Here is a 22252-nt window from a genome sequence, read left to right on the forward strand (position 1 = left end):
CCAGGGACACGCTTCCACCACAGGCCATCCACCTGCTTCAAACCTGCCAAAATGCCAAAGGAGTCAATTAGAGGCTGTCATAATTAAACAGGAAAGTGGCAGTGAGACTGTGTAAGAGCCTGGGAGCAAGCATGAAGAAAATTTGCCCAGAGTCCCTCAGGAAGGCTTCCTCACAGCCTCCCGACCTTAACTCAGGCCTTCTCTGGGTGAGGGAAAGGGAAGCCTTGCTTTCTGTACCCCACAGCAGTGCCTCCAAAACGATACTTTTCACTCTGAATCTGTGTTTCTTTCTAGGGTGGGGAGCAGGAATAAATGGATGGGAAGAAGGAAAATGATTCTCCCACTTGATTCTAATTTCACACTGAAAAGGAGTGGAAAAACATCGGTGTGCTGTGGGTTATGGGGTGGTAACATCCCATCACGGGGGGAATGTCCAACCAGCCTCCAGTGCTACACTGTTAGAGGGATGGGAAGAAGAGGGCTCCCTGCAAAAGCACATGCAATTTAGGAAATGATGTCTTCTCATACAGTAGAAAGACGGTGGGATGGGGGAAAGGAGAAAAAAAAAAAAAAAAAAAAAAAAAAAAGCTATTCAAAAATGGGGAAAAAAGAAAATAAAGAAATACATATAGTTCAGCCCTTGATTTTTTGAGGTGGCAGCAGAAAAGGAAAGAGTTAAACCTCAAATCAGGAAGCAAAAAGTTAAAGCAAAAGAAAAAAAAAAAAAAAAACACACTACAAGCAGATCTCCTAAATTTTCCTATTGCAGCCCAAGGCCGATCCCATTAAAAGGAAAAGGGAAAAAAAAAAAAAAAAAAAGGCAGGAAAGGAAAGAGAAAGAAGGAGAAGCAATTTCGCTTATCCTTTTCTCGCACACCTAGCAGCCACTTTTTTTTTTATTATTATTATTATTTATTTATTTACCTCCCCCTTCCAGAGCAAGGCCCTTATTTTCTCATTTAGTCCAGCAGAGATTGTCCTCCCGGAATGACCTTTTTTTTTTTTTCTTTCCCCTTTCTCTTTCTCTCCTCCTCTCCCTTGTCCTCCCCCCCCTCCTCCTCCTCGCTGCCTCCAGGCAATTGCCCTCATGCCAGTAACTAGATAACACACTCTATCAGAGATTTTTTAAAAAATCATTGCAAAGGCACTAGGGCTGATAGTGGCATCAATCCTAGCCTGACACGGGCTCGGGTCAACCATTTATCTCTTCACATTGCCTGTGGTTACTGTGGAGGCCATCTTGGTTCTCTACATCTTAACAACCTTGCAGATGGTCCCTCTCTCTGCTCTGATAGCATCCGCACCCCAAGACTGGCTTTGTGCTTTTATTTTTATTAATTTGTTATGGACTCCCCTACTTCCTTTCTGTGAGGCTTGCAAATATAAGTTGGTTTTGCATGTTCCTGCCCCCGCCTCTGAAAATAACCATGATGAAGATAGGAGGTTAAGCAGCAGAGAACATAATGATGCAAGGGGGAAGGAGCTTGCTGGGTTGTTAAAAATGTGTATTTATATTAAATAATAATAATACACACCTGATATTTTGGAAAAGTTTCATCTAGTGCTCCTCCTGGCTCCCCATCCCTTGTGGCATTGTTATGGCAGGGTATTTGCACTGCCAAAGCACCCAGGAGCCCTGTTCAAAGCTCAGAGAACCAGGCACTGGTAGGAAAAATCCTTCCTTATAACCTGTAGGTAAAGCCAACTGTTCCCCTTGCCTCTGTGAGATGCAATCAGTATGGGCAAATGAAGATAAAGCACCTTCTATCATCCTGCTCCACGATACCACGACAGTGCAGGTGGCATGGCTTTGCACTAAGGGCAAGGAAGCACGGAACTGATGGGCACAGCTCTGTGAGCAAACAGTGCCAGGGCTCACTCACAGGCTTCTGTTCAAACCAGGATGCCTCCATCCTCATAGGTGGCATATTTTGCTCATACCCTGCTTAACCAGCCTCAAATTGGTGAGTGGTTTTCCTCAAAGGAAAGCACTGGAGAAGGCAGAGAGAGGATCATTTTCCTTTCTGGCACCATTTGGTGCTCCATTAAAAAAAGAACAGATGGAGATGGACAGCCAAAAAGAGAGAGCATAGGAATGAGAACATGTTAGGGCTGTACCGATTTCTGAAGGCAAAGGATGAAGAAACTTCAAAGATGACACCCCCATCTTCACCTTAAGGCACTGGTGCCCTACTGAAGTTCCTGGATTTATTTATATATTTTAAACCAGAAGATACAAATAAACATATCTGACCATAAACTGGAAGCCCACACATGTTTACAAGCAGGGGCAACCAACTATGAACCTTCTACCCTCAAAGCTCACCCATGAGACGTCCATACAACACGAGGATGGTACTAAAAACGAGAGTGAAAGAGCATCACACATCTACCATGCCGAGCACAAGGAGCCTGCTGGACCTGCAGGAGAGTCACCTCCCATCTCTTGTAACCCTCACAGATATACAATATGGTCAGGAGATTCAGCACAGCACTGCTGTGAAAAATAAAGTAACAGCCCTTTATGGCTGCTGGCATGCTCTGTGCTGCCAGAGAGCCTTATCTGCTCCCTGGGATGCTGCCTAGGAATTGCCACCCATATAAAGTACCAAATATCTCCAACAGACAAAATTATCTCATCTCCAGCCTCACCTCAAAATAATATGGCACCCAGAGAGAGTTAATGTGGAAAATAAGTGGAGGAAAAGAAAAAAAAAAAAAAGAAGAAAAAAAAAAGAAACAAAATAAAAGAAAAATAAATAAATAAATAAATAAATAAAAAAGGAAGGAAAGATTCTCAGATATACAAAGGAATACGTGGGATTTGTAAAGCTGATCCTGGCTACATTAAAAATTTGAACAGCAAGGGTATCTTAATTGACCATGCAGTTCTCAGATGCAGACTTTGCTTGTTTGTTGTGTTTTTTTCTTTTTAATTCTGAAAAGCAAACAAAATGGTTATCCCACTACCAATCACCGAGGAAAGAATTCACAGTTCCTCGATACTCTAAGTTACTTCTTAAATCTCAAGACCTCCCCTCAATGCCCTACTGAAAACCAAACTAACGTCAGCACAGCACAGGCAGGCAGAGCCATAATCCAGGATGGCATTTTTATCTAGCAAGTAATTTTTTGTAGCCTTCTATTTCTTAATAGGGACCCCTCGAGGGTTGGGTTGGAGAGGATTCACTAGCATGCCAGTTCAGTTTTCCTGCGACTTAACACACATGGCACCTGCCCTCCAATGAGCACTGCATCACCCATCTGGGCCAGGAGAGGAAGGGGGAGTCAGCGCAGGGAAACTCTGCTCAAACAGCATGCTGGCACGATGATTAGGTCTGGTCCAGTGATCCGGAATAATCATTTGAAAGCTCACTAAGCATAATGGGTTTGGAGACATCCAAGCCTGGTCAAACCTTCCCCTGAGCATCCTTTACGCGTGGTATCAGCGTGTTTTGCATGTCTCATCAGTGTCACGGTAGCTGACATCTCATTATGCAGCCAAGGTAGAAGCGGACAGGTACTGAGTGAGCATTAGAACTACTTTTCTTTTCCCTTGTATTATTTAATTTATATCTTTCCATTATCCAGTGTATCATGAAGCTGTGAACTAATTAAGTCCTGTGGGATATACAATCAGTGGTGGAATTTTTTCCTTTTTTTTTTTTTTTTTGCTTCTCCTTTCGGTAGGCTAAATTGCATTACATACAGATATAAAAATAATTGCACAACTCTTCCCAAGTTAACAATGGAGCAAGCTGCAAACACTAATGATGCCAAATACAACAGTGGGGCAGAGGCCTGCTGTTTACTTCGCGTGACCTACTTAAGTCATATGGTGGCAAGTACTTCAAACACAAAGTGAAGCAAGGGCCAGAATCAGTTTCTAAAGAAAGCCACAGTTGTTCTTTGGGGGATATTCAGGATCGGAGCAGGCCCCAGGAAAAGGCCAAGCTGGTGAACCCAAGTCTGATAAAATCTGCTAAGTCACAGGTCTCCAACCAGCAGCTTGAAACTCCCAGAAATTGTGGAGGTTCCTCTGAATCCCAACCTGAGTCCAGCTCAGACTGCAGCCATGCAAGCAATAGCTTGAAGGCCAGAGTAGAAGGGATAAATATTGCCTCACTTCCATAAAAATACATCTCTTTTTCTTGACTGAGGATGCTGCCCCAAAATTTTCAAAGGGTTCAACTGGACCATCAAATGGAAGTGATTGACTCAAAGCAGCAGCACGCACATGGTGAACAGGACACCCAGCATTTTCAAAAAACAGCGTTGTAATTTGATGAGAGTAACAGGCCGATTTTTGAGCAAAGCTATGTTGTGATAAGAGGTGGAAGAGCTCTCTTTTCTGCAGACTTAAGCCTCCCTATTTCATTCAGGTCATCCAAGATTTAAGGTATCTAGAACCAAGATCTTTTCATTAAAATAGATCTTTATATGTATTTATGAAGGGAAAAAAAAAAAAAAGTTAAATAAAATTAAAAAGAAAAAAAGCACCTAACAAAGAGTTTGTAGGTATGACTGATCCTCAAGTACTTGGAGCTTCTTTATATCCAAGACAATTAAAGAAGTTCAAAGAACAACCACCTCATTAACTTGCAGAGAAAGAACAAGTGGTGTTTACTAATCTCTGCAGGTGACTTTGGTGTTCACGGATTCCACATGCACTTGCAATTCAGAGGGCAAGGAAACACCTCAGAAATGTATATAATATGCTTTGGATGTGGCCAAGGAAATGGAGGAATGTGCCTGTCTGGCTGCATGTCGTTATTCAAAACCCAGCTAACAGAGCTAAGGTCTGACTCCTGGATGAGTTACACTTGGCTGTTTAATGCAATTTGTCAGTAAAGCTGATCCAGAGTGAATTAATGGGCTAATTCAGTCACTATTTGGATCCTATTCTGTGGAGTCAAGCAAGAGAAAAATACCATTCAAGTCTCCTGCTGGTTGAAGAAGGCATCAAGCTGATGGCCATGTCTCTGGCACTTGCTGTACAGTAGGATCCTAATGCATGGATTCCCCTTCAATGCCACCAGGCTGTGTCTGTGAGCTATTGGCAGAAGGGCTGCTAAAAGCATCATCCCATCATGGTTTGTGTTCATCTCATTTCCAGCCTACCTGCCAAATCCCCACTGATCATGTTATTCTCTTCCTCATTATATTAAGAATTACAGACAGGTCCTAATAGATATCTTATAAAGAATGAAGAAAAATGCCCTCTCCCTAACCTTTGTATCCCTTAGACTCCAGCTCCCAGGACAAACCTTTTGACTTTTATCCAATCTCTGCTCCAAAGCAAGTTTGTTCTCCTCTCTTATCAATGCTCCCTCCATGCTCTTGATAATACAAGCCTCTGTCCGCCTTTCTGTGATGCCTTTTTTCCATTCCGCTGCCATTCTGGAACTAACACTGCTCCATCACCATCTCAACATCTCTGCTCCCAACCTCCCACAAAACTCAGCTGTGCTAAGGCTTCACTCATTTGTCAGCCTGCCTGGGCATCCTTCAGCTGGCAGAAGAATAAGCAGAAAATGAAACACAGAGCAGAGTATCTGTGGTTTTGGAGTGCTTTGAGACCCTTATGTGAGAGTGCAATAGAGGTGCCAGATGTTATTATAAAGAGATGCGGCCCCATTACTTGTACACAGAGTTATGCTGCCTGCTAATAGCACCATTATCCTAAGGCACGTGGTGCTATTAATGCATTGCACTGCTTGGTGCAGAACCTGGGGACCATTATTTCCACTGGAAAGGTAAGGCCAGTTCACATGACATGATTTAAACCTCTACAGTGAAGCATGCATATGCTGCACCAGGTCGTAAATCTTCACGGGATGCTGTCAGCTAGAAAGGGACCAAAATTGAAACCATTTATCTGAACTCCCCACCCATCCACCTCTGCTCACCAGGCCAGTTTTGGGAAGAGGGATAAAATGATTCCAAATGCCTGCTGGGTTCATTAAGCAGCAGCAAATCCCAGATCAAAAGGCACTACTGGTTTCATCCTGCTCTCCTTTCACTCACTCAGGACACTCAGGACTCTGATTTTCCCCACACTGAATGGAAAAAGCACAGCAGAGACAAACCTCACAACTTATTCTGGCTGTCACCTGAGCCAAAAGGCCACCTGTCACCTTCTCATTAGTGAGGCTACAGGATCCATGATACAGTTGGTGATAACTCCTCCACGCTGCAGCTGGGGCTCTACGGCAGTTGAGCTGCACATTTGGTAAGGAAAACCTGAATGAAAGAAGTTGTTGCTATTTGATCTGATACTGGCCTAAGCACAGCCCCATGCTGGCCTCTTGCACTTGATAACTAGCAATTTTTATTTTAATTTTTGGCTTGGTTTTCCCCATGGCTATGCACATTTCAGGTAGCAGAGCTAGCAATGCTGACTAGCAAGCACAGGGGAGAGGAGTCAGCCTGCATCCTGCAGAATATGGGGAGCCAGGGCATCACGAGGGCTGGCAATGCTAAGAGGGAAAAGGCTACCTGTGGTACCTGTGATATGCCTTTATAGGCCAAGGGCAACATTAAAACACTTGTAATTTGTTTGTGTTTTCTTAAACAGAATGAAGAAAGCAATGGTGTTTTAGTATGTTTAGCTGCAGTAGCAAGATACACGTAAAAAAGATTTGCAGGGCAAGTATTAAAAGCCAAGAATCTGATGCGGGAAACACACCTAAATTACTTGGACAGGATAGTGCAGCTGCTCTGGGGTAGGGTGGTAGATACAGCAACCGAACTTTCACTGCAGACAGTTAAAAATTACCATGATAACTTTAATATCAATACTCAGCAAACGAACTTCAGTTTCCTAGTACTAAGAAGACCGCATGATAATTTGGCTTACTAGAGAAAAAACAGCATTAATTCTCATAAGTCAGGAGTGAAACTCTTCTGGTAGGACTCCACCAACTTCTCAGGAGCTGCGCATTTAAGAAAGGATAATGGCAAAGGGACGTTTGACATCCACCAAATATACCACCACTCTGAATTCCTTGTCACAAATAGAACTTGACACCCTCAAAAACTCTGTGACACCCCAAGAGCTCTAAAAGGATGGCTTAGGTTTGTAATTAATGCTTTTAGATATTGAATTGTATAATTATGTTAGTTCAGAATCGCAGATTTTTGTAATACACACTTAGTGGATGTCTTCCTAGCAGAGAGATTGTCCCATTCTATTTTGGATACTAAAGAAAAGAAGAAAACAAACAGAACCAGAGCTGCACAAATGCCGAATGCTAAGTCTCTGCCGGAGAGCTGAAACTCCGTACCTCATGGCTAAGGTTTCCGATCAAGTAACAGAAAACAACCCCATTGCAACAGAATTTGCATTTATATATACAAAAAGGAAAGTGTTAAAAAAGGTGCCTGCTGCCCAGAAAATAAGGTTAAGCTCATTTATGTCTCATAAAATACATGATTAACCATAGTTGACCATGAATTCAGCTGCGCAGCATTAAAACTGCTGCTCAAAGTTGGAAACCATTTAATATTATATATTGCTGCTACTCAGCTTAAATTGTTTTTGTGTGTGTGTGTGTGTGTGTTTTGCCTCCTTTAAATGTACACAATATTACAAATTTAATTTTAAGCTGTTTGAATCAGTCTGTAAAAAAGATTTGATTATACCTGAGTGTTCTGGCCCCAGTTTTTCCATATCTCAGTAATCTTGGCGGTAATTGGCTGATTAGCTCCCTCACACTCCATCTCTGCCTCAGTTTCCATGGTAATGTTACAGGAGCTATTATAGATGAGAACTTCATCTCTTTCCACTTTAGGGCTGAAACGAGAAGGGAGGTTAAATGGGGTGTCATCAATCTTAATGAAATGCAATTATTTTTACTCTTATTAATCATTGCAAGCCATTAGCTTGTGGCAACTCCTGGCCACCATTTGTCAAACTTTGCAAATTTCTGTAATTTTGTTTCCATTCTTTTATTGTTTATTTGTTTTTTTTCCCCCCTTTATCTGCACACACTCGCAATAAAATACATGCAGTAAATATCTCTCAGTGATGCCTTGCTGCTTCCCCAAACTATTGCAAACAGTAGCAAATGCCATCTGAGGACCAAGGAAGATACGTGCAGACAACAGCGAGGGAATCAGCAGTGCTAGGATCAAAGATGGACTCCTACGTGGGGTAGGGTTTGTTCACATCTCCCCCTCCCCATCCTACTCACACTTAGCAATAGGGAATGAATAACTTGCAACTCCCCTAGGGCAAGTGGAGAAATTGGAAAAGCCACACAACTGGCTAACTGGTCCCTAATTCCAACTGTGAAAAAATGAGCTCATTTAGGGGTTCCAATTCCTGCTACCCAGCTGATTGCAATGATGCTTTGTTGCTAGCATTGGAACATTAACTTAGTAAATTAATTAAAGTTACTTAACAGCCCAGACTAAGCAGATTCGATATATGTGCCAGTTATACTAACAGACATTTGCTCTAAAGCCTCCCCTTGCACGGGGGAGAAAAGTAATAGAAAAGGTGGTGGGGAAGAGATATTTTTCCTGGGTCTCGCTGCTGACAGCTGCTGACTTTGGTAGCATTTTATTATGGGGAGCTGTAGGATCCACGATCCCTCAAAGTGAGGGGAAAGCTTCCCAATTTACTTCTACAGACTTTGGGATACTCTGGTGCCACTTGACATTCCTTCCCCTGGTTCCAGCCCTCAGCCCAGGCTGCCCCCAGCCCCATCCAGCCTGGCCTTGGGCACTGCCAGGGATGGGGCACCCACAGCTCCTCAGGGCAGCCTGCGCCAGGGCCTCAACACCCTTGTCACGAAGAGTTTTACTCAGCAAAACAAGGCATCAGATCTGTAGGACCAGGATTTTCAGAGGTCTTCATTGTCCCAAAAGCCTCATCTCACTGGGTTTTCTGGAGAGACAAATTTAGGAGCCTAACTTCCACCAAAATCAACCCATCTGGAAAGCCACCACCCAGAGCTTTCTCATGAGCCTGGTGATCAGGACAATTTTATGAACCTGAAGTTTTTAGACGAGGCTGGATGTGAGAGCTCACTGTGCAAACAAAGAGCTGCTCTGACAGTACCGTCGTGGGCTGTTTGTTTTGGTGGCCTTTGTCAGGGCAGTGGGAGGATGACTTGTTAAAGGAAGCAGCAACATCAGCAGGAAAAAAAAAAAAAAGAAAAAAAAAGAAAAAAAAAAAAGAAAAGCCTTCTGCAAGTAGCTGAACCTTTTTAACAGTGAATTTTTATTTCTATATTTAAATGAACCTTTCCCTCTGCTGTATCAATAATCAAAAGCCAGCCGTAGGGAACTACTCTCGCTTTTGATAGCGACACTTTGAGAACTGCTCTTGTCCTGTACAATAATTCAATGGACTGGGCTATCTTTCAAGACTGCAGAGTACTTCTTTTTCATGCTACAAGAAACAGCTGCATCTTTAAACAACCAACAGTTTTAAAAGGAGAAGGGGCTTGTTGTTGGCTCGATGCAGGGCCCAGCTCACTAGCCACTGATGTCAGTGGGAGGATCTCCAATCACTTCTTTTTACAAAAGGTTAACAAGTTTTGCTTGTAGGCAAAGAGCCAATTCCCCCCTGTTCTCGAGCAACGACTTCTGAAATCATGATGCCTGTATCAAATGGTAATGTTTAAAGGAAATGCAACAAAACAGGGGGGTTGGCAAAAGGGAATTCGGGGATGTATCCATGCACCAGCAACATGAATGGTAAGATTTGCGCCTTTCCTGAGGAATATACATTTGCCATTAGTTGTGAATAAAGTACAGGCTTTAGGAGAGACTACATTAGTAGAAGCTTTACTCAAACCATTCTAAAGCTAATAACTACACATAATATCTTTCTTGTTTGTTCTTAAGTCAGCAATGATTTCAATAGTTTTGTCCCCATCCTGGGATGAATGTCTAAACTGTTGAACATTTGTGCAAAACTCATACCCATATCCTTGTTATTGTTGTTCGTTATAATTATTACTTAGAGCAATCAATTGTTCCAGGAATTCCCCAAAGAGTTAATTTATAGTTTGATCATTCTAATTTTCACTTTGCTGAAAATTCCATTGCTACTTTGAAATCAAATCTATTCTGAAGTGAAATTTGAGAAAACAATTTCGAATGACCTGAGGTAGATCATTTGGATGTCTTCAAACTCTCTCTTCCTCTACTTTTCCCCAGATTTATCTGATTAGGAAACTCATCTAAAATACACCCATCTTCTCTGTTCCTGCTCTCTTTCAGTGAGACCCACATTCACCAGGAAAAAAATCATCAAGCCAATGGAAAATTCATTAGCAGCCCCAGTTTTAATTTCTAAATACTATATGAGTGCGAACATAATAGGGGGAAAAGTTATGACAAAAAAAAAAAAAAAAAAGTTGGAAAAATGCAGAAAAATAGGTTAAAAAAGTTGATTGATTGTTTTTCAATGTATTTCCTGCACCTGAAGGAGTGTTAAAACCTGTTTCTGGGACATGCACAACTAAATTCGGCAAAAAACAGTGAAGAATGATAAGGAAGCAGCCATCAAGTGGACTGCATGACTTTTCTCTCCATTGTCATGACATGACCAGCTTAGGTGCAAGACCTCCCACCCACTCACCCTGCTGGCACCAGCATAAAGCAGTTGCAGCAGCAGAACTGGAGCAACCCACACCAGGAAAAGGAGCAAGAAGGAAAAGCATCATAATAATCCACCCACTATAAATGCATCTTTATCTGTAAAGAGCTGAGCACAATTTTGATGTTCAGGGAGCAGAAAGCAATAACCAAAAGCAATATCCTGGGGCTGCCCCATCACTCTCGAGTTTGTGGGTTACCTGGTCTGCGGTTACACTGATGTTAGAGATAGCAAAGCAAAGCTCAGCAAGACAAGCCAAGGCTCCTGGGGTTTCTTGCTTTGAAACAAATCATTGTGGGAACAACAGACCTATTGAAATCAACTTAATTTCAGGCTGTTTTTCCACTCTAGCTCTCTGTTCCTGTCTCCCCCAATGAAACCATCCTCCCCATCTCCCAGGATGCTATCGGACATTATCGGTGCACAACAGGACATTGGACATGCCAGTTGGCCAGCTGTATTTTTCTACTGTTTGGCCCACTGGTTGCTGGCAAAAAGACAGGTTAGGACAGAATTATATCCTCCTCTTCCTCAATAGGAAACTAATTTATTTCCGCCTAGCACAGATTTTCTCTAAACCGACAAAAAAAAAAAATCAAATTTCTTAAGACATTCATCCCCTATGAAGCCCAGCTCAAGTTTATCAGAGCTCAAAAGCTAGTAAGGAAGAAATGACAGACTGACAGGCTGATGCCGTAGCTGAGTAAACCACCTTTATTTTTTATAAACAAGTTTAAAATGCCACTTCTGCTGTCCTTGCTCAGTAAACGCCAGTTTGCTTCATTCCCTCAATACAGGGCATCCAGAACTGCCTCTGAGGGCTCACTACTGTCCCGCTGGTGACAAAGTTAATGGTGGCATAAGGATCAGATAAGGATGGTCCCAAATCTCTACAACTTCACTGAAGTACCTGGACAGTACCAACGTGCACCCGTCAGGAATGCCTTCACCATCTAAACAAAGCATGGCTATCACTGCAATGATATTCAAACTCTCTATTTAAGAGCTCAAGTATCTTTGGGGCAGTGCTATTCATCTGTTTATTCCTTAATTCAAGCCTCCCTCTTCCTCCTTGAGGCTCTGTAGTTTTAAATCCCCACAGCTCTATTAAAGACATTGGTACCAATTTTCACACCCAGGCAGCTTGGCCTTGGATTTGCAGAACCCAAGTAACCGCTCGAGCACCCTTGTTGAGTAAAGGTTGCACGGTGTGCTGAATCTTCTCTGCAACTTTTTACTCATGAAGCTGCTTAGAGAGAGGAAGGGGAGGAGAGGGAAGAAAAAAAAAAAAGGCTTCTGCTTTTCATAATGCCTAATCTTTTTCCCCATTGGCATCCAGCAGATGTTGCTTTGGATCAGAAGATAAATATTAAAACCTAAGAAGGAACAAAGCAGGCTGTTTACGAGATGGATTTTCTGATGTCTCTCAAACACTTTAAAAAGGTGGGAGGGAAGGAGGGGGGTCTAGAGATGCTTTGATAGACACAAGAAGTGAATTTCACGACCCAGCGGAGCACTCTAGTGGTCTCAAAGTTAAATTGCTCTGCTGGAATCAAGAATTAGCAATCATCTCCTTCTTCAGCCCATCATTTGGCAGAGGAATGACTTCTAGGGGATATTGCTCATGGATGGGCTCACTCAGATGTTGGAGAGAAGCAGAGCTAACCTGGAAAAAAGTCCAGCCAAATGCCTCCGGGAAGAGTCGCTGTCCCTCTGGTGCCACTGAGGTCGGCTGTCCTCACACAGATACAGGTAGGACACGGATCCTTGCTGCTGGTAGGGACCCACGGTGACCTGGATGTCACATTCGATGAAGGTGGATCTGTCTTCTCGGCAGTCAGTGGAAGAATGTGTCAGGCCACAGAGAATGGCCAAGGATGCTGCAAGGACAGGAAGGGAAAAAATAACCCAAACAGCCTACAGAATACAGATGTTAAGCAGATTTTGGCTACTGGTGCCTGTCATTTGATGCTCATGTCCCAACCTCCCTTTTGGTACATCCTCTCTGAGGGTGAGTAGTGTTTCATGCAACTCCTTTGGCCCCTTTTGCCTTGTGTGGGCCAGCAAAACTTCCTTTGTGGGACAAGCATCCAGATGGTCTTTGGGATCAAATGACCCCACGTTTGGGAGGAGGTGATTAAATAAGCGTATGGGCATTCCAACTGGGGAAGATGGACCATGGTTTAGAGACCAGGTATAAGGCACATCAGATGTGACCACTTCTGAGATCTAGCGTGGTTCTGAAATCTAGAATTAGATTTAGTGAAAGCATTGCACAGCTTGGAGTGCTTCAAGGGGGCTTGGGTGAATGGGGAGACTGCTTTGCTCCAGACTGGCCTGAGACTTGGTCTGAGTTTGACTCAGAGTGGTAGGAGGTGTGATGGGAGCAGCTGCATGGTTTGAGATGTATTCAAGGAAAAAGAGATGTGAACAGAAATTAGGTTTTCTTAATCCAAATCCAGACAAAAAAATACATTTAAAAAATGTGAACTGCCACCGAAGATCAAATCAGTTGAAATTATTGATTTTATTAATTTATATTTTTTAAAGAATCATTTAAGCAAGCAGAGATCAAGACTGCTTCTCTCAAATCCTAGAGCTTGTGAAGACTTCAAGAATTTTTATTAATCCAGAACTAAACAAACAGTTGCAACAAACTCCTGAAAAGTTCTGTGTTGAAAGTATTACATCCTGCACCCAAGAGTGTTCATCAAGTACCAAAAGTGCAATACATAGGAGTTTATCAAGAAAGAATTTTCCTGATTTTCTTTTTTAAACTCTGATTCGTTCCAAAGGTTTTTTTTTGTTTGCTGGAAAAGTATCATTATCAATGAATATCTTAGCTCTTAAGTAATTCTGAAAATGGGTTTTGAAATGGAAGTAATGTGAAAATGCTCTATTTCCTATGTTAAAATATTTAAGATTTTTCTCAAAATGATTTAATATAAAGGTATTTTCGAAAAGTTTATGGTTTTTGATAGTTTAACATTAAGGTATTGTTGTTAAAAATGTTTTGCAAAATATTAAAACCTGCCATTTCATCTGTTCTGAAATTCAGAGACAGAATCCACATTTTCTCTGTATTTTTCTTCTCTGGATTCAGAATAAGAAAAAAGTTGCCAACATCTTCATATGTTTTGCAATATGCTAGATCTTTTTCCCTCCCAAATCCAGTGACAATTCTCTTGTTCAGCATTGATTCAAACACAACCAAGCATAGCCCCTGCTTCAAAGATCTACATAGAAACATGAGACACAAACAATAGACAGAGAAGCTTACCAAACTATGGTATGATGCCTATATTATTGCTTTTATTATCCAGAAATTATGTCTGGAGACGCCTGAGCTGTCCTACAGGTCCCACAGAAGTCTCACACCCAAGTTTGTTGGAAATGGCACTACATACCTGTGCTTTGGCAAGTGAGTATCAACCAAGAGGACTAAACACTACAATAAACTTACCTTTGCACCATTTTTACCTGTGCCAAAAAAAAATTCACTACAGGAATTTCTTCACAAGAAAGTTTTTTTTTGTTTGTTTGTTTTCTTCCAGCCAGGGTATATGCGGCTGAGATCTCAAAAGTACTGCAGAAAATCCAACCAGTGAGGATGCTACCCCTTCCCTTTCTCTACAAGACCACAAGTTTCCCGTGGACAGAAGGAGAATTTGGTATCATTCCATAATAGAGTATAACAGCTTCTTCTGCCTTACCAGTGACAGAAAAGGCTGCGATATATTCAGATGTGGTAACGGAGACAAGGTTTGATGTCTAATTATCTACAACAGTAATAAGGAAGATTACATTCACATTAAACACTTGAGGAAGAAAAAAGGAAAAAAAAATACAGGCTAGGGAGCTAATCAAAAGAGATTTTGCTTTTCTTCTTTTGTAGTCCTGAAAATAAACTGGCTGCATTTTCCTAAGTCACTAGTGGAAAAACAGCTGAACCCAATTTTAGCAAATTTGGGAAATTGGAAGTGACCCACAAAATCTCCCTATTTTCCTCAGTACTTTGCTGATGTCAAATGGTTAATGTACAGCACCAGAAGATATTTCCTGCATAGCCCTCAGAGCTCAGCAGAACAGCCTGTTGCCATTTGGATACCCTCAAAATGTTACACAGAAATCCTTGCTGAAGCACCCCAACACCCTCATCTCAGTGCTATCACGCCTGTAGGAATGCAGGGCCCTGCATCCTGCCAACTGCTGAAATTATTTTTAACTCAAACCAGGCAAATAAACTTACTTATTTAACAAATCTAAGCTAAAGAATGTGGCTAGAAAGGGTTTTAAAGAGTTTAAATGGAAGCAAAATCCAAGAAAATCCTGCTTAATCGTACACCTTATAAGCAAACCTCAAACCACTTTCTCCCTCTCAGGAGAGAGGGAGCTCATCTCCACACCCTACAGCTCTGTCCATCTGATGGGAACACACTTGGGGAGGTATCCATTTCTCAATCCTTGCTTGAGGTTCTGATATTCCCCCATTACCAGAGTATTTGATACTTTTCTCAGTTAGGAGGAAGTCTTGGCTTTTCATCCCATTCCTCTAACCATTAAATTCAAGTATCCCTTGGCTGTAAAATGCTGTCATTACCTCCTGCCACAACAGTGAAAATAAAAATAAAAAAAGGAATTAACTAAAGATTGCAACACACGTAGCACATTCTAAAAGTATATAGCATGCACATTCTGGGACACCTCTCCCTACTTAATTGGTTAGTGTTTGAACCTCAGAATGAAGCTTCTTTATGCTTTAACTACTCTATAAAGATAGAACCTGCTGATCACACGTTGTACAATCCCATCACTAAGATTAATGCATTCATCCCATCACGGCTTCTCTTTTGAGGTCAGACACAATGGCAGCCAAATCTCTGCATGTTGGTGACGGGTTAGGGACCCGCTGCCCTCAGCCCTCTCTTTGAGGGATGCTCTGGCTTAAGCCAGGAGCCTGGGATGTTCAGCACAAGGGCTTTGTTCTGGGTCACTGTTTAATAACAACTGCCGGACATGTGATGAGACTAAACCCTACAGGAGTTCCAAGGGCAGCTGCAGATTGATTGAACAACTGCCCAAAGAGTCTCGGTGCCAAACCACACAGCCCCAGTTATCCACTGCTCACAAAACGGACCGTAGAGCATAACATTAACTTGTGCTTAGCAGAGAAAACAAAGGGTAAAAAAATAAATAAATAATAACGGTAAAAATAAAAGGGAAGGGAGAGGAAAAAGAGAGACCTGTTAAGGTCAAGTCCAACCTTTCCCTATGAAGAATTGCTCCCTACGAGACATTCATTTTGCACAGCCGGGTCCCAAGAGGTGGCTTTGCAAGCATCTATTCCACTGCCTGATAGATCTCACTGTCAGAACATTCTTGCCATGTAATCAATATGCATTTTTTTTTCCTCTTTCTTAATTTCATTTCCAGATTTGAAGGGCAGAAGGGACCATTTGGACCCATCAGAGACCCTCACTACTACTCAGACTCCAATTGCCACCGCATGCCCTCTCCAGATCTCCTGCACTTACTCATACAAATCACCCCATTTCCCTGGTTATAGTCCCCTGTGGCCCTACCCCGGTGCATCGCCCTGGTACATTTGCACGGCTGCATCCAAAGCTCCTTCCTCTCACTCCTTTTGCTCCATGCAATGAGCTCCACCAAGCTATGTCTCTCATTTAAACCAGCCTCATTTCACTTCTAGATTTTAATCTGAATCATCTTCCCTAAATATCCACTTTTACCAACGTAACCTGGCCAAGAGCAGGCCAGGGATTAGCTAAAAGAGACCCCAAGAGCCGTTACATCAGAGCCCTAAAGCCTAGCATATTATTCCAAGCATCCTTACACAGCCAGGCAAAAAAAAATAAAATAAAAAATAATAATTACTATAAAGAAAAATCTGAGCACCACACTCAGATTTTTCACTGAGGCATCTTCCTATCAGTTCACTTCCTTTTAAAGACACTTCTACACCTTCACTCTAGGGTCCAACATGCAATCTCAAACACTGTTTTACTGCAAAATATATATATATGGTACTTACCCCAATATCACCTAATTGGAATATTCTGTTATTTTCTCACCTGCCTCAAGCTTCCTGCCAGTCTTCCCATCTTTCACAGGAGCACAATTCAATCCCACAGACATCTGCCATTTGTTCTGGAAATTTAACCTGAGATGAACAGCCCCCACACCTCTATCCACACTCCTCAAGAGCATTGCAACATGAGTAACAAAGGGAGAAACAGGGAAGAGAAGAGCTCTCAGGATCAAGTCAGTTATCTCTTTACCAGAATTTTAAAGACCGGTGGGTTGGTTTTGTGTTTTTTTGCTTTGTTTCTCATTGAAGGGACTCTGCTTTTGTCAATTTTGTTATCATTTTTTAAAACTTTTAACATCTTTAAAAAAAAAAAAAAAAACTTTACAAGTTTAAAATCAAGTTCCAATTTGATTTTTCTGTAGTTTGTAAAAGACAGCAGTTTCATAAAAGTGCCTGGACTGAAGTGGGAAAGAAGTCACATTCCCTACCTGCAGAGCTTTCTCCTATGGATTTGATCACACAAGCAAGCCAGACAGACTGGATGGGGATTCCCACATGAATATCTCATCTTAAAGAGGTCAAAGACAACGTGAGCTAGCACTGAGGTCCCAGGGCAGGGAGGATGTGCAAGCTGCAAGAGGCAAAGTGGCAAAGTCCCCCAGGCACGCGGCGGCAGGTAAAGAACGAGGTGAGGCTGGACTAACTGCACTTAACACCCTAAATGGTGGGGGATGCAATCCCCTAAATATTAGGGGGAACTCTGGAAAGCAGCACAGATGTCATATGTAGATGTGCAACCCATGTTCAAACCTCTCAGGGAGAGCAAAGAGCCTAGCAAACTTTTAGAGATTTAATCATCCTGTACACACACCAATGACATACACAAGAGAAGCGTTTTTGGCAACTCAGCTGATGAGATCTGCAAGGCTGCAAAATCTAGGGCAGGAGATAGAGGGGTTGTCTTGTAAGCGGACTAAAGCAGGGTGAGTGCATCCCTTTTGGTTAGGGGGGTTTTGCCCCCCTTGCACCTTCTCTTCCAAAAAACATAAAACAAGCAGGCAGCGATCGGCGTTCGCCTGCTGACATCTAGTGCCAATAAAAAACATTGCGGTCCTGCCTCCTACACATTTTCTCCAGACTCCCCCTGCTGCCTTACCCCCCAGTGAATTTTGAGCACAGTTATTAATGTTGTCACAGTTTGGATCAATTTGATTACATTTTATTCTGCTATTCTTTCTGCAATAACCAGAATGGCTTGTTTTATGATCTGCTTTTTTTGTTGTTGTTGTCGTCGGCACTACAGCATGTTGCCTTTGAAAAAATAATGATAGTTTTGTGGACTATGTTGAGATCCAAGAAAAAGAAAGAGAAAGAGGGAAAGAGAAGGAGAGGAGGAGAAAAAGCTGAGCCCTTTACAAATTCTCAGCATCTTCGTTTGAGTGCGGGGGTGGGGGGGGATTCTTTTCCTGGTATTCCTCATAGATAAAGCAGCAAACCATTCTAAATGACAAGAGCAACTTCAGAGTTTGAGAATAGCAGAGGCTGGAAGGAACCTCTGGTTGCCTCTTATCCTAACCCCTGATCAAAGCAAAGATAAACTTCATGTTGGATTGATTTCTCAGCAGCTAATCTAGTCGTGTTCTGACTGTCTGCAAGGATGGAGATTACCTTATCTTTGAGCAAAACCCTAGCTATGTACCCTGATGGAAACCCCCAAAACCACCATTCTTCCAGATCCCCCCAGGGAGGAGAGATCTCTGGTCACCTGGACGGCCACAAAATGGCAATGATTTCTGAAGGAGGTCTCTGGATGTTCTCCTGTCATCAGAGCTATGGAGGTGCTGAAGTGGTGTGCTACCAAGTGTTGCAATGCTGCAGCACCAAGGTAGTCCCTCTGTCTATAGGGTTTGGGGAATGACACATATCTCAGGGATTTAAACATCTTCAATACGGCCTCTTGCAAGACATCAGGAGCTTAATCCTGTGCTGCCAATAGGGAATGGAAGAAGTATGTCTTGTTCAAACATGTGCCCAATTGTAAGCATTTCCTCCAAAACTGGGGCAAGCTTTTCTTCGAGAGCTGGAGAACATGGCAGCATTCCCTGCAGTGCTGCCTCTCTCCAGATAAAGAGGATGCTCTGGCTGTGGGATGATCCCATCCTGCTCTCAATGAATTCAAATCCTTATTTCCAGCTTCCCAAAGGTATGAACTGGCCATAGCAAAGCATTCAATCACCCTTACAGATATTCACCCTTCCCCACCAAGCCCTTACCCTGCTGATGCTGTCCTGCCATGCAGAGAAAAAAAAAAAAAAAAAAAAAAAAAAAAAAACATTTAAGGTAGCTCAAGTCACTAAACCAGCCATGGGAGCCAAGAGGCACTTGGGTACCCAGCCCAAAGCTCCCATGCACATTTTATGTGAGATGGATTTCCCAAGGAATAGCTGCCACAGGGAACTGCTGTCACTTTGCACACCCCAAATATAGCCACAAAGCATGCGTGGCAGCTCTGGCCACAGGCACATGGTGGATTCAGTCCAAAGCCTATGGCCATTGATGCCAAAAAAACCCCTGGCAGTAATGGACTTTGGACTGAGCTCAAAAAGCAAAAGCAGAGGCTATTTTGGCCCCTCTCCTCTCTCCAGGGCTGCTTCTACTCTTTGTCTCCCTGGGACAGGACACATTACGGCCACTCCACCTTTCGGGTCAAGGTGGGGTTTTAGAGGATGTTTTTAATGCAACCCCAGGTTTTGTGTCTTAGCTGACCGTGTAAGCGTGGGGCAAGGCAGCTCAGGTCAGTCGTCGTTGCGTTGTCCAACATTTCACAAGGCGCACCGCAGATTGTCACCGAAGTCTGCCCCGGGTCAAAACCAGTCCCACGCAGGTGAACTGCTCCTCCAGCCAAGCCACCTTGGAAAGGGACAGAAAATGGGATTTAAGTCACAGCCCAACAGCCAGCTATCATTAGTGGTGGTTGTTTTTTGACTCATAATTTCTGCTTTTGTATGAAAAAATAATAATAACAATAATAAGCCATCATGTTGCACCCCTTGGAGGAGCTGTGACAGCTCCTCGTGACTTACCCCAGTTGTGATATGCGGCTGTCACCACCAGCTGAGAGGTGAACGTCAGGTTGGAGGAAGCCCAGCCCCTGGGGACATCCAGGCCCAGCACAGGGTACTCGCCAGCAGGGAGTGGAGGAGCTGAGCACTGCAAAGTGGAGCGAGCGATGGTGACACCACCACAAGCAGAGTTTCCAATAAATACATGGATGGTGTCCATCTCTGTGACTTGGGATACGTTCATCATTAAAAGGAGACCAGTTGAAACAAGTGAAAGGAAAGTTGGTGTAGACTCCTCGCTGTAGCTTATGCTTCCAATGCCATAGGAGGTGCCATCCACTGTTAGCCTCAGAGCCCTAGTGCCATTGCCCGGAGGCACCGTGCACTGGATAGCTACACAGGTGACGCTGAGAACGAGACATGGGAGATAATCAATGAAAACAGAAGTCCTGTTCTTTCCTCTCAGTGCTGAGCCTGCTAATGTGAGCAGGCCTCCACCGTTGGTGCTGAAGTTTTGAGGGTAAAACCGGTGCACCTGAGGTGTGATGGTAACACCAGCCGCCCTCCTGAAGCAAGCTTGCCCACTTCTCCTGTTGGATATGGAAATGTTATATTCCCCAGGGGCAAGGCAGTCAATCTGGCACTTGATGCTGGTCTCGTTCCAGAAGGTTACCTTGCAGACAGCTTGGTTATTCACGTGTACCATGGGGCTGTCACTTGGCCATGCCAGCCTCTGCCCTGTGATCGTCACGTAGGTGAATGTCCCATTGGTCTCCCAGGCCACCAGATCCACAAGAGGGGTTGACTGTTCATGAAGGTGGAGCGTACAGTCCCCCAGGCAGACACTGCTGATCCCATTGACAGTCACTGTGACATTAAGAGCCCAAGATGACTCAGCCAACTGATTGTAAGGCAAAAGCTGTGCCCCTGGAAGGACGATGCAATGAATGGCATCGTTATCAGAGCTCTGGATCTCACAGGAATAATTACCATCCAGGCTGACCTGTACCCTGTTCCTCCTGGATTTTAAAGCAACACCATCTATAGTAAGCAGCATCCCACCACAGACTGACCCTTGTGATGGGGATATGGAGGTTATCCGTGGAGTTACTGTGAGGGTCTGCAGCCTTGCTGCCACACAAGCATATCCGAGCTGTCTCTGGATAACCCGCACAGGGTAAGTCTCAGGTTCCAGGTTGTCCAGTGGTAAAGAGCACTCATAAAACAATGCAGACTCATTGCCATGCTGAAACTCAAGCTCACATTCGTTGTCTCCAAGCTTGGCCATGGATCCAGTGATGTTTATCCCCTGGATGCTCAAGAGCAGGCTGATCGCTGTGATTTCTGTTTCAACACTGGTAATCACAGGTGTCAGAGCTCTTTGGTAAAGAAAGGTGGTGATGTTTTTTGCAACAGAAACATGCTGAAGTGAGCTACTGCTAATGAGTACATTCACTCTGACAGAGGTGTCTTGAGAATCTTCATTAAGCAAATCAGCAGCTGGTGGGGTCAGGCACCAAATGGTCTCCTCTTCCAAGCGGGTAACCAGGCAGGTTTGCCTGTTCATTGAAACGGAAATCAGGGACAGATTTCGGCTAAAGCCAACCCCAGAGATCGTGAGCAGTGTTCCACCTTGGGAGAAAAACACACCGCAAGACAGAAGGACATTACGCATAGGAAAGGAATTAATAGTTAAAATTCACAAACCACGATAAAGCTGATAAGCATAACAGTTTATCCAAGCTGAATGGAAGAAAGAATTAAGTCATTTTTTTGGAATAAGACAGTCACTGACAATAGCAGTCAAGTATCAGCATAATCCTACGTAGACAAGAGGCTGATGTTCTAAGATAGCCAGAGACTATCATGGCAGCAAAAAAATCACAGACTGAAAGGAAGCAGTTGTGATAGAATCCCTGAGACTGAACCGAGACTCAGCTCTTCAGAGAACAAGATTTAGGGAGGCAGGTGTGTGGATGGTAAAGATAGCTTGGTCCTTTTGCATACAGGGAAACAAGATGTGGTTGTTTTTTTTATTAAAAACAAACAAAATCAAACAGACCAGACCCACAGAGCTTCCTTCAATCTTCAGTTCCTCCTGGTGCCTCAAGCAGAGGACCAGGTTCCATACGTGCCATGCACAGACAGCCACTTGCCCTTGAGGAAGTGGCCAGAGAAGTTGACACAATAATGAGCACTTCCAGCTTCAAGACCTCTCCTACCTACATGCTCCCACTCAGCACCATTTAAGATGGGGAGAACAGGTAGGGGAAGAGAAGAGCAGGTCCCCCACCACGGGAGGTGACCAAAGGTTCCCATGCATGGAAGGCAGGTTGTCTGCTTTCCCCTGGGGTTGCCCGCATTTTTTGTTCTTCCCTGGGCCTTCATTTATGACCATGGAAGACGACAACAAATGTGCAAGTAGACTCTTGGTGTGAGCCATTCATAGGAAAAAATAATTGAGGAGATACATACATATCATACAATAAACATTAATACAATACATAGGGTTGTGATATCCAGCTG

General features: G+C 43.2%; 1 protein-coding gene across 9 annotated transcripts in view; it reads right to left on the reverse strand.

Moving 5' to 3' along the window:
* Nucleotides 1–22252, reverse strand: part of PKHD1 (PKHD1 ciliary IPT domain containing fibrocystin/polyductin) — a 256540-nt gene that overhangs the window by 189371 nt on the left and 44917 nt on the right. For all 9 annotated transcript variants that reach the window (XR_005264657.1, XR_011808607.1, XR_005264658.2 and 6 more), the window contains 4 exons: nt 19748–21358; nt 19431–19574; nt 12282–12495; nt 7645–7795 (listed from right to left, as the gene is read on the reverse strand). Coding sequence is in view for 6 of the 9 variants with exons in the window: in XM_038177367.2 (XP_038033295.1) it covers nt 7645–7795; nt 12282–12495; nt 19431–19574; nt 19748–21358 (2120 nt within the window). In the remaining 3 variants the exon portion in view is untranslated. The remainder of the gene's footprint in view (nt 1–7644; nt 7796–12281; nt 12496–19430; nt 19575–19747; nt 21359–22252) is intronic.

Source organism: Anas platyrhynchos, chromosome 3 (assembly GCF_047663525.1).
Source record: "Anas platyrhynchos isolate ZD024472 breed Pekin duck chromosome 3, IASCAAS_PekinDuck_T2T, whole genome shotgun sequence".
Lineage (NCBI taxonomy): Eukaryota > Metazoa > Chordata > Aves > Anseriformes > Anatidae > Anas > Anas platyrhynchos.